This window comes from Numenius arquata, chromosome 9, assembly GCF_964106895.1.
Source record: "Numenius arquata chromosome 9, bNumArq3.hap1.1, whole genome shotgun sequence".
NCBI classification, from domain to species: Eukaryota; Metazoa; Chordata; class Aves; order Charadriiformes; family Scolopacidae; genus Numenius; species Numenius arquata.
The window spans coordinates 12912907-12928596 of NC_133584.1; the positions used below are offsets into that span (position 1 = coordinate 12912907).

Below are 15690 nucleotides of genomic sequence, written 5' to 3' on the forward strand. Positions count from 1 at the left end.
GGATGTCGTGGAACACTTGGGCAGCTGCATCTCATGACAGTGAGCAGAGCTGTTGGGAAGGTGACTGAGAGATTCCAGTCTGCAGCAAGTTTCTCCACCTGGGCTGTACAGCAGGCTATGGGCAAGGGCAGCCAGGCCCAGCTCTGCGGAGAGAGTTGGTAACAATGCTCACCCTAAGCAAGCTGTTCTGTGTGGTAGCTCTGGCTGGTTAGGGTGCTATCACACCTTCATCCAACCCTTCTCCCTGCCTGGCCATCACGCTGAGATGATTATTGCTGCAGCAGGCAGGAAGGCGACAGGATGGGGGCTTTGTCTTCAGCTGCTGCTGTTCACAATATGGTGACTAAAGACAGTCTCACCTTTCTTGGTGTTGATGAGACACTGGTCCGTGAGTAGATTGTGTTGGGTCTAGCTGAGGTGGAGTTGATTTTCCCCATAGCACCCTCACAGTGCTGTGCTTTGTATTGGTAGCTAGATGGGTATTGACAACACACCAGTGTTCTGGCTACTGCTGAGCAGTGCTCGTGCAGCATCAAGGCTGTCTCTCCAACATGCCCACCCCCAGCCTACTGGTGAGGGAGGGAAAGACCTTGGGAGGGAACATAGCCAGGACAACTGAAACAAACTGACCAAAGGCATATTCTATATCATATGATCTCTGCTCAGCAATAAAAGCTAAGAAAAAGATGGTGGTAAGGGGCACGGTGTTTGCAGTATTTGTCTTCTGGAGCAACTGCTACACCTATTGAAGTCCTGCTTCCTAAGAAGTGGCTGGACATTGCCTGCTGATGAAGAATTAGAGAATAAATCTTTTGTGTTCTTTTTCTTCTGTGTGTGGCCTTCACTTTTGCTTTATTAAACTGGCTTTATCTTGATCTATGAGGTTGTTTTTTTTTATCTTATTGTCTCCTCCCACCCTTACCCCTGTCCTGCTGAGGAGGGGACTGATAGAGGGGCTTGGTGGGAACCTGATGTCCAGCTAAGGTCAACCCACACAGTGATACAGCTGAAGTGCTCACAGGGACTCATCCTAGTAGGATGCATGTGATGTGATAACCACCACAGAAAGAGGACCCAGGTGGACAGCTAAGGGTGGAAGCACCTTTTAGCCTCCACAGCACAAAAGCCCAGAACTTGTCTCCTAGAGTCCTTTCCAAATGCCATAACTGCTGATGCTGCAGGGTATGAGCCTTTAGCAGGAGACCTGAATTGTTCATGCCTTGCTCAAGCTCTTATGAAACCAGCAACATCTGGGTTAGGGGCCACTGGCAGGTAGCACTAGCGTGGCCCTCTTTGCCCTGGCAGAGGGTAGTTTGCAGTCCTTCCAAGAGGTATGAAAACTGATGTAGCAAAGGCTTCCTGGAATTAGTAACAACAGCGGGCTTCATGTGCAGAGTATTTTTTCCTCTTCCCAGCACTTTAAAAAAGAATACGAAGGGTCCTAATGAAGCCACCCCTGCACACCATAGACTGAGCTCTCTTAGATCTCTTTAACGGTTGGAATTGTGAAATATTTGTTGCATCTGTAATTATGGAGTAGACCAGATGGCTAGAGCTTAGTTATAATTAAAGTCTAATGCACAGTAAAATAACCCAATGCAGCCAGTGATTCAGCAGCAACCAAGGAATTTTAATTCTTTCTTTGTTGGGCTTAAGCTTCAATAGCAGGAATTGGGACTTCAGGGAAAGTCTGTTGCATCACTTATTACATAGGGATATGGCTCTATATTAAAGGATTGTGTGGAAATTTTTGATTGCTACGTATTAAGTTATATTGTGTGGTGTCGCTTACCTTAATAACTTGAAATCATGTGTGAAAAAGGCATGTGAATTATTTTAACAGCACATAATCTGCATTTTGCAATCTGTTTTAGAAGAGGCTTTCTTAAAGCCTGTCGGCCTAGTAATTGGTTGCTAATGCTTTAGGATAAGTTATTTGGAAAGAGACATTAATTAGGTTCTCTTGGACAGGAACACATTTTATCTATAAAGCTGTTTTAAATGGTCTATCAGTAATAATTATTTATTATATATTTAACATCACTTTCAAGTGTGGCTTGTTAGAGACCTTGTGACATTAGAACTGAAAGCAAATGAATAAGCTGCTCATTTCCTGGGAGACAAGGCTAGGAGCCAGCATCAGGCAAAGAAATGTGAAGAACAGTGTTACTGTGAGTTTTTCAGACTATGGAAATGTTCCGGGGTTTTTTTATGTTTTGGTTGGTTTTTTGTGGTGTGTTTTTTTGTTGTTGTTTTTTTTTTAAACTTATTTATTTAGGGCAGAGGGAGTGCTCTAGTACAACCTGCCAAGGGTATGAGGGACACGAAGAGAACAAACACAGTTCTGGATCATTCCTGGAGACTGAGAAGAGAGAGGAGAAAATGCTTTTATGAGCAGACTATGTTACTTTTCCCTACCTCATCTTCTCAGGTGACTTGCTGAAAAGATTCACCTGTATCTACTTGGGGTATTGGGACATCCATTAGTAGATTAGCGATGCACTTGCCAGGGCTAAAGCTGCCTGGTAGCTTTTGGAGGTGTTCCCTCCTTCCCTTCTAGCAGCTGGAAAGGGCTGTTTTATTTGACAGGTTTTTCTCAAAGCTGAGATTAGCCTCAGGTGGCTCCTGCTCTTCCAGGACCTGTCCCAGGAGGATTTGGATGGTGGTACCTCTTGTGTAGTAAGAATGAAGGGAAGACCAATTACCTGATGTTTATTGTGGATTATAGGCAGCCTGTAACTGCTCAGTGATTAATGGTGACAGCATGCCATGCATTTTGGTTGTCCCTCTGGTGCTGTCTTAAACTGCAGCAGATTTGGGTGCAGGAGCTGTGTGTAGGTGGGCTCCACAGGACTGTAAAAGCTGCTGCTTTAGCAAAGTTGATGCATATTGTGGATGCTGCCTGGAAATCCTTGAGCAGGAGGCAAGCGGTGTTAAGTTTTTCTGAAATGATGCCGTTTGAGCAACTTGTACAGTGCTTTGGAACCCTACCCTTAAGAAGAGTGACTTTAAAAACAAACAAACAAAAAGGCAGGGCAGGAATGCTTCCCGTTGCATTTGTCTCAAATGGGGACCTAGGAGCTATGAAATACCCTTGTTCTCCAGGGCAAGACAGAGCTCACCTCTGCTTTCACATCCACAGAGAACATGGTCTCCAAGTGAATCTGGAACAGCTCCTGGAAACTGATATAGAAAGTCAGGGGGCTGCAGAGAGACTGTGAAAGGCAGGATTTGGCTCGCTCAGCCTTTTGATGAACAGTAACAGGATGGGGAATGGAGGGATTGAGTTCAGCTTCGCTAAAACTCATGCTTGCAGGACTTCTCAGGCAAGCTGGCAGGCAGCAAAAACAAAACAAAACAAAAAACCACCCCCAAAAATAATAATAAAAAATCCCACCCGCCCTTATTCTTCCTCCCAGATTGAGTGTTTTTGACCTGCCAGCCCATGAGAGGACAGAAGCAGAGCTTGGCAGTGAGACTTTGCAAAGAAGTGTCCGTTGAGTACCTTGGAGCTGGTCCCACAAGTAGCGGGAGGTTTGGGTGGCTGCCTGCGCTGTGCATGGCCGTCCATAACAGAATCACACAGAATCACAGAATATTTTGGTTGGAAGGGACCTTTGAGATCGAGTCCAACCAACGTGGTGGCAGGGATCACCAGATGGCACTGTTACGTGCACTCGCAATAACTGGCTCTCCTATACGGCAGATGTGCACTGCCTCAAAATGTGTTACATCACTGAGGTTTTTAAGGGGTCAATTCTTGGAAATACTGCGGGTTGTCAATCTGCCTGCTGTGTACTGCACCTCATACCAGCATGGCTGCCTGGGGGACATTTGATTGCCCCCAGAAGCAGGAACTAGGTTCCTAAAAATGTAGGATCACCTGTGTGTTATTAGCTGGTGTTACTGTGTGTTGCTTCTGGCAGGTCCGCTTCCTAATGAAGAAGGGTGCTGGCTTCTGCCATGCTATAGCAATGGGGAAATTACCTTGGTTTGAAAAGCTGAAGGTTGAATTGAGAACTTGGGACACAGGGTTAATCTTTTGCCTGCTTCAAGTGTGCAATGTGTGACATGCTTAGGCTGAGTCACAGCAGAAATTTTTTCACTTTGGAAAAAGTGAGGTGTAAAGTTTTGATCATATCATATATGAGGTTTTGGTTTTTTCAAGGATGCATACGTGGGCTATTAACATCAAAGTGCAAGGATGGGGGTAATGCAAGAGACTCCTTAAGTCATTATCTTCTTCATTAAGGCATGAAACACTCGCTCTTCAGCTTTCTTGAGCTTTGCTCTGGGGGGGGAGGGAGGGGGGGGAGAGTTTTATTAACTTTCACATGTTAAGTGCCACCAAACCCTTATTTTATGCCCACGTACTTTACTGTCACCCATTAAGTGGATTTTGCACTCCATCCTGAGGAGGATGGACTGACTAACAGAACTGAGCATGTCCTATTCTTACTGTTTTTGAAGCTGTAAGCCTGGAAAAGGACCTCTGTGCCCCTAAACGCTGGCGTTCTTAGGCTGTATCTTCAGAAGGGCAATTAATACCTGTGCGAACACACCCACGTTAATGGTAATTTGGGTGAGCTGGCTGGGGAGGTGTGGAAGTGCAGGCTTCAGCAGAGGATGTGCAGGTTTGCAACCAGGGCTTCCATCGCTAGTGGTTAGTGCTTTGGGGATTTTTGTTTTAATTGCTACTGGTTCTTGAACTGGCTTTAATCCCATTAGTTTGGGTATGCCTGCAGGAGCTGTGCTTGCACCTCAGATTGCAAGAGAGACATAGCCTTAATGCTGGGAACTAGAGTCCTGCCAGCCAGGCAGTGAGTTTTTGTTGTATCCTGTTTGGAAATAAGAAATTCTTCCGAGACCGATGCTTTTGCATGGAGGATACATTTTCTGAAGCTGCCAAAACGACATAGGCTTCTGCTCGTGTGAAGTATGCGGGAGATAGAAAACAGCAGGGGATGATAGCAGCAACAAGACATTGCTACAATTCGGCTCGACTCTGACTCACAAGGAGAATTTAGAGGGAGTGAAAGAGGAGTGATGCAGCAATACTGAGTCCACTTCGCTTCTGTGTCCTCCATCGAGTCTGACAGTAAAGGCATCCTGGCTAGTGGCTTTCTCTCTGAGTGAATCTCTCCACGCAGACAACTTGCTGAAAGCTTTCACCTTGCTTCACACAGACCAAACCTCTTCTTTCATTTGCTTCTTGTCTGGTGCTGCTGGCTGTCACCAGCACTTCAGAAGTTGATATCCTCGATGCCCGTGCACCAATCTCTGTGGCTTCTGATGTGAAAGCCTGGAAGATGGGAACAGAGTGTGAGAAAACTCTAGGGTGGCTCTTGGGTGAGAGGATGAGTGCGACGCTGTGCTAGAAAACTGAAGGGAAAGTGCAGGGAGATCCTGGTCCTTCCCTCTTCTGCCACCCAGCACCGAAGAGCTGGGGCAGGCCTTCACACATAAGGATGTGGTCTCTGGGGTTTCTGCCCCCAACCTGGGCTTGACCCCACAAGGCGTGATGACACTATATGTATTTGTGGCGTGGCTCTCACTAGAATGCCAGACATGTCGTGTGGCAGCTGTACAGGGAGGCCAAGCCTTCCACCTACACATCTCCTGCCACCCCTTTGATATGCAATCCTGACCCCACGGCAGGGTGTTGCCACCTGTCCTGGGCTGCTCCAGCCCCCAGCCCAGCTTTAGCCCAGGCTCTGGCCCCACTATGTCTCGAGAATGCCCAGAGATGGTGGCACAGCTGCACTGACATCAGGGAGGGAAATTCCCTCTGCCCAGCAGGTCTGTCCTTCCTGCAGGAAACTCCCACTGCCCGAGGCAGGGAGGGAGTTGCACAGTGTCCTGCCAGCTCTGAAAGACAGGGCAGGGTCTCTTGGGACCAGAGCGCTGCTGGGGAGCTGACTGCAGGAGGGCAGCCTGCTTTCCGCTGTTAGTTTATCACTGTAGTCATTGCCCTCTGTGTCTCACTTTCTTCACATGTGCAGGGTTACCATAAGGCTTGTTATTTCCTACTCCGTAGCATGTCAAGGAGATGGAGTGAAATACCATTTTGGAGTGGTGTTGTTCTGGTGTTGGTCTCAGACCTGTTTCCTTTGGCTCCCTCTTCACAGAGGGAAGAGCCCTGGTGTTTAGTAACAGCTAAGAGAAACCCCTCCAGTGTTTGTATCTGCTCTTCACTGATGCCCTTACAGTTAGTTTTGTTTGACTCCTTCTCAATGGCGAGAAAACGGAGACTGCATCTTCCAAAATGCATGTTCAGTTTCAAGCCTGCTTTCCTTCTGGCCCGGTGAAAACAAGGGGCAAAAATTCCCATTACCCTCACTTCTGGGGAAAAAAAAAAACCAAAACACAACTGATTCAATGTGGCCCTCAGTGGTGGGAATGTCTCCAGAAGAGAAGGGACATCCATAGCTGTGCTGAGGCTTTACCATCAGACTGTGATGTGGGATGTTACATCTCTGGCAATCTTGGTGGGGGATCAGTGAGATATAAAGGCTGGTGCATTAGAGGTGAATCCAGCCTCAGGCAGGTTCTTTGGCTTGAGTGGTCCCAAGGAAAAATGCAGAACTAGCATTTGTGGGAGGCTCAGAACACAGTCCCATTTAGCCTGCTGAGATGGGTGTTCTGGGCTTGCTCCTAGCACCATTATCTGTCCTGGGACCTGGGAGATGGGAAAGCCTGGAGCAAACAAGGGAAGCCTCTAACTGTCCCGTGGGAGCTGGAAGTCTCTGTAAACACGTGGGACAACAGGAGAATAGTAAAAAGTGCTTTACTGGAAGCAGTAGGGTTGCAGCAGAAAGGGAAGCAGTGGGAAGCTCCTGTTGTAGCTGTTCTAGGTGACTTGGAAGTATTAATAGTTTCAGGGTTACTCAAGCAGAGGACTATGGCATGTCCTGACAGACAAAGGGTACAAAGTAGGTGATGTGAGGGCAGAAGAACATGGAAGACTTCAGCTTTTGCACTCTGGGATAGTCAGTCCTACAGTCCGTATCATCTGAGTCTGATGACAAGATACTGGGGACAAATGTGCAAGAAGTGGTTTGTGCCTCATGAAACCTTTTGCTATCCCTGCAAAGAAAAAAAAAACACGAAACTGTACTGTCCTTTACTGCGAGTGGATGATGCTCTGACACTACGGATGTGACACAGGAGATACCAAAGGCAACCAGACAGCTCTGAAAGTAGTCCACATTGTCCTGTTGAGCAGGACTGGATCAGGGCCATCTCCTCTGTTTCTTTCTAGCTCTAGGTGACAGTTGATGGCCAACACGAAGGTAGTGCAGAGCTCTGGGTGCATGGTATCGCATGCAGACAGCAGCTTGTAACTGGTGTGTATTTTAAAGTCCACAGTTGTTAACACTTATATGTTCAGATCTAGCTGGAGCGGGTGGATGTGGGGAGAGGTACATTAAGACACCTTCTTTTTGGATGTGCCTAGGGCTGTGATGGACTGCTTGCTCATTAGATTGTCACCAATCCTAGGCCCAGACTTGGTCATTGGTGACCAAGCATGCCCTGGACCACAGACATTGCAGCTGCATCTGCACAGCACTGTCCCAGAGCTGCTGCTTGGGCTCAGCCCCTCATGTCCCCACCAGTGGCTCTGGGCTCCCTGTGCAGGGCAGTGCCAGCATGGAGGGGCTGGGGTACAAGTTCCCTTTTTTTACTGGTTTCTCTTTTCACTAGGGACAGAATGTGCTGGGGGAATTGGGAAGATTTTGTGTAGAATTGTGGTAATTTTTTTAATTTATTTTTGTATGTTTACTGGTCTCCGTGTCCCTTGTCTCTCAGTATGGGTGGGGGGAGGGGGAGGCTTGTATGAGCCAAAAGCCAGAAATCTGACACTTCTGAAGCAGTGGGATCAGAGTTCCCTGTTGGCTGGAGGCAAAATGTGAATCGTTATGGAAGCTTTTTCCACCATTGCGGCAATTGGGTAGTTCCCGTGAGGGTCGTAATCCTGTTGCCTCTTTCCCTTCACTGGAGTTACTGAACAGTTGTCTTTTATCTCCCTGCTTCTGTTCAAGAAACTTGTAAAACCTGAATGTCTTTGAGACCTTTAAACTTCTGTAATACTTAGATGAAATTGGAAAATGTGCTCCAAAGGGACACTGACACTGTGTATTTCTATTCCCTTGGATAGCCAAGCTAAAGACATCTTATTGCTGGTGGGAGGGAATTATTTCCCTCTCTTCAACTTTTTCTAACAGAAAAATCCCCAAATATCCCACAGATGTCTTGCTTTTAAAAGAAATTCATTTTAACTTAAAAAAAACCAAAACAACCACAACCACTCCCCTGGAAACCCCAAGCTGCGAATGAAATGTTTCATCCCCTGGTGTAAAGGGTGGGGCTGATTCCAGGCGAATCCTGAAGCCAGCAGTTGCAAAGGTGGCTCAGAGCAAAGCTGGCATCTCCCTTTCCCTGTCTTCCTTAGCTCCAAGGTGTTTAGAGGTCCTCAGACCAGGACTGGAGCTGCAGAGATGTCAGGAAACTGTGTGTCCCTTTCAGGATTGGTTCTTGCACATAGGCATCCTGGCACTGAGTTTGGGTGGTGGTGGTGGTGAGACCATTATAAATCCCCAGCAGTCTCCTCCTGGGGATATAAATGTTTGCCTCTGCTAAAACATAATCTCGTGGTCGTTTCAATGACAGCTTAAATTGAAGGCGTAGAGAGGGTGCATGGAGGGGTAACGGGAGAGTAGTCCACAGCTGTTTCTCTGGCTGTTTTTCTCTCCCAGACGTGAAAGCAGCAGTGGCAAAGCGATGCCCTGCATTCTTGCCCACCTACACACATGCTTCCTCTGCATATCCCATGCCGCCTGCTTACCGCAAGAGCTAGAGGCTCGGCCGTAAATCCGCTAGCCAGACAGATCCCTGACACCCTGGCTTCCGCCCCACTTCTGCAGGACACGTGCCTGCTGCCATTAGATCAGCATCACCCTCATTACCAGCAAGGAAACCTCCTTGCAAGGGGAGTGAGCACTGAGGATATCACAAACCCCTTTCCCTCTTGAGCTGACTACCTTTGAGATGTGCTAATGTGAGAAGCTCCCCCTTGCCTGCATTCCCAGGCTGCCGTGATGAAGTTTGCTGGTCCTCGTACATCCACTCAAACCCCTTCTGAAATCTTCGGCTCTTGAGTGTCTCAGGCTCCATCTTCCAGTAGATTTTCTTTAAGGTGGTGCAAATGGGGTTGGCCAAATACCATTGAGCCTTGGGTGCCTCCCAGCTATGCATGGGGTACTGGCAATACACACCCTGTGGCTTGTGTTTCCACTGCTGACTGTGCTATGCAAAGGAGTGCCTTGCAGCTGAGAGGAGTTTGATGCAGTCTCACCGCAATGGTGGATATCTCTGCTTAAATTCATGGTGAATCAACCTATAGCTAAATGTTGGCTGTGAGCAGGGGGGGGAGGAAAGAAGCTGGGGTTGGGGGAGAGAAATCGGGAGATGTGCTGGCTTTTGTAGGTGGTTTTTGTGCACTGTCACCAGTGGGTTTCCATGGCTTCATTTTCCAGATGGGAAAAACAAAAGATAGACCTTCTGAGCTACTTCAGGACACTTCCAGATCTCTGGGAGGTTGAAAACGTCCTTCTCTCTGAGAAAAGCATCCAGATGCTGAATGCACTGCCAAAATGATACAACCTGTGAGCCATTTACATTTGCCCAGCCCCAGGCACGAGGGTTGGTAAAGACCTTGGGCAGTTGGTGGCTACTTTTGAAGTTTTTATGGAAATGTCCTTGCTAGACACCTCCTCCCATCAGTGCCTTGTGAGGGAGAAGAGAGCCCTGCCCCAAGCAACTACTTCTCATTACGGTTATGTGGTGGCGCTTTTTTGAATTAATTATGGTTTTTCAGGAGAAGTCATTCTTTTTGTGTGAATTGTGAGCTGGAGACTAACTGCCTCTTCTTGAGTGTGGTGCTGCTAGACGTGTTCAGCACTAAAAGCAGGAATCACAGGCTCGGTAGTTAGCTGGCTGCTGCAGACTTGTACTTAGTGTGCCTGAGGTTTCAAGGAGTACTCTGCTGTGCAGAGTTAAGGTAGTGTAAAACCAAGGGTCAGTTTCATCCTTGGAGGCCGAGGTAGCCCAGCAGCATCAATTCCAAGAGCTGCCAGTTGTGCTTCACAAGGTCCTTGAGATGTGTGGTCTAGGCACACAGCATTATTTGGGCACGTGCCAGATGAGGAGACTGGCCAAAACCAGGAGAGTGGGTCTGAGTCCCTGGGTGGTAATTGTCCAGCCTTTCTCTGCTCCCAGTGCATTGGCCCTGTCACCCAGGCCATGCTGGGAAAGACTCTTCTCCAGCTCCTGTGGAGAAATAGGTAGATTAGGATTTCATGAGAATAGCTGTTTTCACAAAGCATGTCTTTTGCATGAGGTTTATTCCTTTTAGGCTGAAATCTATTAGGAAAGACAAACTCTTCCAGGCTGTTGGGAGAGCACATGATGCACAGCTGCTCTATCATGAAGCCAGGTCTGCAGAGGTAACACCTAGTCCCACCACAGGCCTGGTAGAAGAAATCCAACAAACTTCTGGTGTGTCTCTAAGAGCAAGCACGAGGTCTCAGCAGCATACCCACAGCACAGCCTGGTGCCTCCCCAGCCAGGCTGGTTATCCATACTCATACCCACAGGTCCCGATTGAAACTGAGTCCTGGAGCAAGAGACCATAAACCCCAGCTCTTGCTCAAATGGTTTATGCAGGGAGAGGACTTGCCCACTGTGTCTTTGGTTAAGGGTGGATGTTTAAAGCCTAGACCAGAGCCAGGCTAACAGTATGGACCACAAGTTTGCGCTGGCCCCTGACTCTCCTTGCCTGTTCCCTGGAGGTATTTGCTGCCTCGGGAGAGGCGGCTGCACAGGGGTAAGCACAGTCCTGACCTCAGCAGCGGAAGGGGATGCAGCCACTCTGCAGCTACGCTCCCTGGGCTGCGTTGTATGTATACAAGCCCTGGTGTAATTCCCTCTCTCTCCTCCCAGCAGACCATAGTTTGGACATTTCCACACTTCTTCCCCAACGAGGTTTGGTTTTTACTCTGGGGCTCAGCCTAAGAGAAGAAGGTGTTTCATATTACTGCTCCTCCACAAGCCAGGCAGAGGAAACAGTGTCCAGCAGCAAGGGAGCCATTAACTTCAGTTAATAAATACATCCTTCAATTCCAGCCTCTCTTCCTTGGCGAGGGCCACTTATTGTAATGAAAGCTGCTTGGACTTGGCCAGGGATCAGCCCTGCGAGTTTACAGGATTCACAATTCACAGATGTTAGGAACTATCAGGCTGAGTGTGGGTGGAGAATGTCAAGTCTGAAATAGCTCCCCTGCCACCCTGGCACGGGCAGCAAAGAAAATGTTTCCACATGACATTCTTTGAACCAAAATTTCCTATGAGGAAAACACAGAGGGGAAAAATAAGAGGCAGTCACTGCTCTCTCGGAGGGCTCCTGGCTTTCACTTGGGAAGCTGGCATTTGTGCTGATGCCGGCACAAAAGATGCACTGTAGATCAGCTATAGGGCAGCCCCTTGCCCTCTCTTCATATACACAAACATGTATGTCTGCTTGAAGATGCAATCCCACTGGTGCATAGATACATGGGCGCTATTTTTTCCTGCTGGAATCCATTTTAATTTAGCTCCTGATTCATATTTCGTTCATTCTCCAAAACCACAAAACCAGGATAGGTTTACAGCCTGTACTATTTGGATGAGCCATGGAGGGGGAAAAACAGGGGAATAAAGCAGGTTGCTTTTCTGAATGATTTTCTCTTTGAATTAAAAAAAGGGGGAGGGGAGGTAGAATTAAAATCTTCCTTCCTGTTTTTTTTATTTTCCTTCAGGAAAATCATAGAATCGTTTAGGTTGGAAAAGACACTTAAGATCCTCAAATCAAATCTGCTTTTCACCTTTAGTAGTTTGTTTTGGTGGACTTCACCTCAGTTTCTTTAGGCTTTAGTGGCCTGAAAAATATGACTTTTATATTTTCTTTTTTCTTACTTTCTTTTTCTCCTCAAGATAGTAGAAACTATTGTTGTTTTTCACGAGAATATGTATATATTATTTACAGAATGCTAGAACAATGGAAGGCTTCTACATAATCTCATTTTTAAAAAAAAAGGTCAAAAGATATGGAGAGAAACATTAACAATTATGTCTGATCATTTTCTTGGGGGGAGGAGGGCAGGAAGGGGAGGTAGAGGAGCAAAAGTTCAGAGTTAATTTTAATTGAGGAATTTCCCCATATTTTGTCATTCAGCTTTTGAAACTGTGACCACAACAGACTGCTTGAACCGTGGTGCGAGAGAGACTGAAAATTTCCCCAGGCAACTTTACACAGGTATTGGCCACAGAGTTGACAAGGAAAGCTTTTAAAGTACGATGAAATTCAGCACGGGCGCTGCACCCAGCAGAGGAAACTCCGGCCATCTGGAGACGAGGATGACCAGTGGCTGAAGCAGTTCACAAAATTGTAAGAGCTGCCAAAATTAAACTGTGAAGTCAGGCGGGAAGGCAACCAATGACCGACGAGATCAGAAGTTCAGAGATGCCCCAGATGAGCTCCCAACAACAAGTGTGGCCGACGTACACTGAAGTTTATTAAGGATGTTGAGAAGAGGGGAAAATATCCGTGCAGAAGATGCCCAGCTGGCGAGGAGGGACTGGTGGTGATGCTCAGGTCACTTGATGAATCCCATTGGCCAAGTCCCTGGGAGATCCCACCCATTCGCAAGTGTAAAATAAATCTCTAAAGTTGTACCTCGTGTACCACTTGACCTTATTGCTTTTAGCCTGCTGACTTTATATATATTTATTTATTTTATTTTGATTTGATTTGTACCCAAAGAGGGGCTTGAAGGAAATGAATTTTGAACCAGCACCTTTCACCACCTTGCAGTACTACCCTGATCCCTGCATCCAGCGGTGAGTCTCTGAGCGTGACGTAACTCTCTCCTATCACAGGTTTGATCTCAGTGTCTTGTGTAATTGTTAACTTTTCTGCTATCGTCCGGTGGCAGCTGGGCTGCACGCGGAAAAAATGTGCCGCTCTCTTCATGCTCAGTGGAGCTTATTATTATTTTTGGCTTTCTAACAGGTTACTGTTTAATTATAGGCATCCGTTTAAGATATCTCCCTTTTCCTCTTTGGCATTAGAGAAAAAATATATGATAAATAACATGAAAGCTGATAGTATCTTTTCCTTGTGTTTTGGAGCAGAAGGTTACTCCGTGCTTTGGGCAGTGCAAGAATTGCTTTAGCTTTCTATAGTGTGTTTATTTGTTCCTTTAAGTGAAAAAGCTCCTGGAAAGAATATGAGCTTAACAATTAAGCTCTGAGATTTTGGAAATTAAAGGATAAAAAAAACAATTTAAAAGAATCAGAGGGGAAAAAACTGCCTTCTAAGAGAGAGCACTTTTTCAAGAACGTTTTTTCGTTTGGTGTAGCAGCCAACCTCTAAGCCTGACAACCACTCTTATTTTAGCTTTGTTGTTATGCTGAGTTTTATAACTTTCCAGCAGATAAAAGAGCATGGCCGCACGAGGTATCACAGTATCACATTGTCAGTTTGTTTGTTTCTCCCAATAGAAGATACTATATTTAAGCATGTAAATGACATGTAGATGGTATTTTTCCAGTCGTAAAGTTCGGAGAGGTGAAATCCTCTGAGCGCAGTCAGTTGTCGAGCTACTTTAAGGCTAGCTTCTGGCTGCATTTTGAAAAAGCCCTGGCTGGTGTGTCATCCCAAGGCATTTGATCCCCAGAAGGGTTAATTATTAACTCTGCATCCTCTGCAGGGTGCTGGAGAAGGCTGCTTGTGTTGCATAGCTGTCTGCTGAAGAAAGGGCTTGGCTACCTCACAGCATTACACGCAGCTTTGTGATCTTGTCTTTTTTTTTTTTTTTCTCTTTCCCCCATTATTATGATCTGTTGCAATGTTAGTAGGATGTTCTTTCGCCCCTTGATCCTGCTGGGTGCTCAGTGCCACCACTGTGGGACAGTCCTGAGAAGTGTGGAGACCTGACAGTGAGGAGGGGCTGCCTTTGGGGCCGGCGGAGGGGGAGGAGAGGAGGGGAGCTGGGAAATAGCACACAGTCCTTGGCTGCGCTGCCGTGGCAGAGGAATGTGGAACGAAGCTGAAGCTGGGGGTATTGGTTTCCCCGATGAGACCTTCCACAACACCAGCGCCAGGCCTGGCTGGGCACACACAGCCCTGCTCTGATCTCCCACAAACCTGCCTGGCCCTGCTGACCCCAGTGGGGATGTGTGTGCGTCCAGCAGAAGAGCAATACGAGAGCGGTACCCACCCAGAAAGGTGGGTTCAGGCTGGCAGCAGTAGGGTCTTTAGCAGTTGGAGAAGTTTCAGTGGCTGGAAGCCACAGCCAGGTAAATTCCCAAACAGAAAATTTAAAGTATATATAAAAATAAATAAATAAAAATGGAAAGCTTAAAGATGCACTGGGAAGCATACCTGAGCTCTGGGACAGCTTGCCACCCCCTGTGAACTTCTGCCGGTCATATCCCATGTCAAAGAACAAGTTCATAAAATTGGTGCTGTGCTCAGGCAAAAAATCCAGCTGGAGCAGGAAGTAAACAACAAAAAATAACTTCCTTGGCTGCATTCTGTAGAACTTTTTAAAAGGGCCTTTCTCACCTTCAAATCTGCACCCTCCAGCGAGTCCAGCCTTTGACTAGAAATGCTGCTCCTCGCCACGTGCCTTAACAGCATGATGAGTCTTTAAGTGACCACTGTGGTGTGGGAAGCCTCAGGGCAGTTTGGGACAGACAGAGTTTGTGACACCCCTCGATCACAAAACCTGATCGAGATGTATCTCAGAGTACTAACATTTCTCAGCTGTTACTCATGTCTGTTTACATGAGCTGAGAGTGGCATTTATCCAGTTATTAGCAGGAGTGCTCCACCATAGGTCAAAATCAGCTGAAAACTGGTCACGGAGATACTTTTCTCACTCTGAAGACGTAGATAGTCTTCAGCTTTAAGCTCCACTGGTTGGATATTCATGGTGTGGTGGGTGACATTTGTCTGACTGATTTAACAAAATTGAATAGTTTCAAAATTGCATTTATTTTACACAGTTTGAAACACTTTTGCTTTGATGTGGTCAAAGTGCTTTCTTTAGCCAATACCAGTGTGCATCTTTACAACTTGAAGATTACATCTAGTAATAATCTAAACAGCAAACCGATAACATTGAGCTGAAGCATGCTGGCAAAATAAAATTAGTGAAAAGTGTTTGAAACCCTGTTAAAATGGGTGGTGGCGGGGGTGGGGGGTGTCACACAGATTTCCCTGTAGGTCAGTGTGGAGGGGGAAGCAGTTATAAATCCCAGTTAGCTCTAAGATTTGTGGCTTAGATTTATCCTCTGTCATTGCTTCATCTATTAATCTCTTCACTTTGGGGGTGTCCGGCAGCACAGACAGCGTGGGAGCTAGTTAAAACATTTCCTCTGTCAAGAGGTGATCACAGATCACACTTACGAGCGTTAACTAATGTGCCATTATAATGCTTGTGTACTTACTGCCTGTCATTTCACAGCAGTGAAACTATGTGCTGCTGCTATGGTATATCCAAACAACACAGTAATTCAGTGCCACAGATGAGGGAAAAATAGCTGGGTGCCCAGACTCCCAGTGCTGTGTGTTATTGCTTAGGCCGC

At 46.7% G+C, this 15690-nt stretch overlaps 1 protein-coding gene across 1 annotated transcript in view; it reads left to right on the forward strand.

Moving 5' to 3' along the window:
* Nucleotides 1-12874: 12874 nt before the first annotated feature.
* The window catches only part of TP63 (tumor protein p63), a 105268-nt gene continuing 102452 nt past the window's right edge, over nt 12875-15690 (forward strand). Inside the window, exon 1 of the mRNA XM_074153997.1 lies at nt 12875-12936. Within this exon, the coding sequence (XP_074010098.1) occupies nt 12875-12936 (62 nt within the window). The remainder of the gene's footprint in view (nt 12937-15690) is intronic.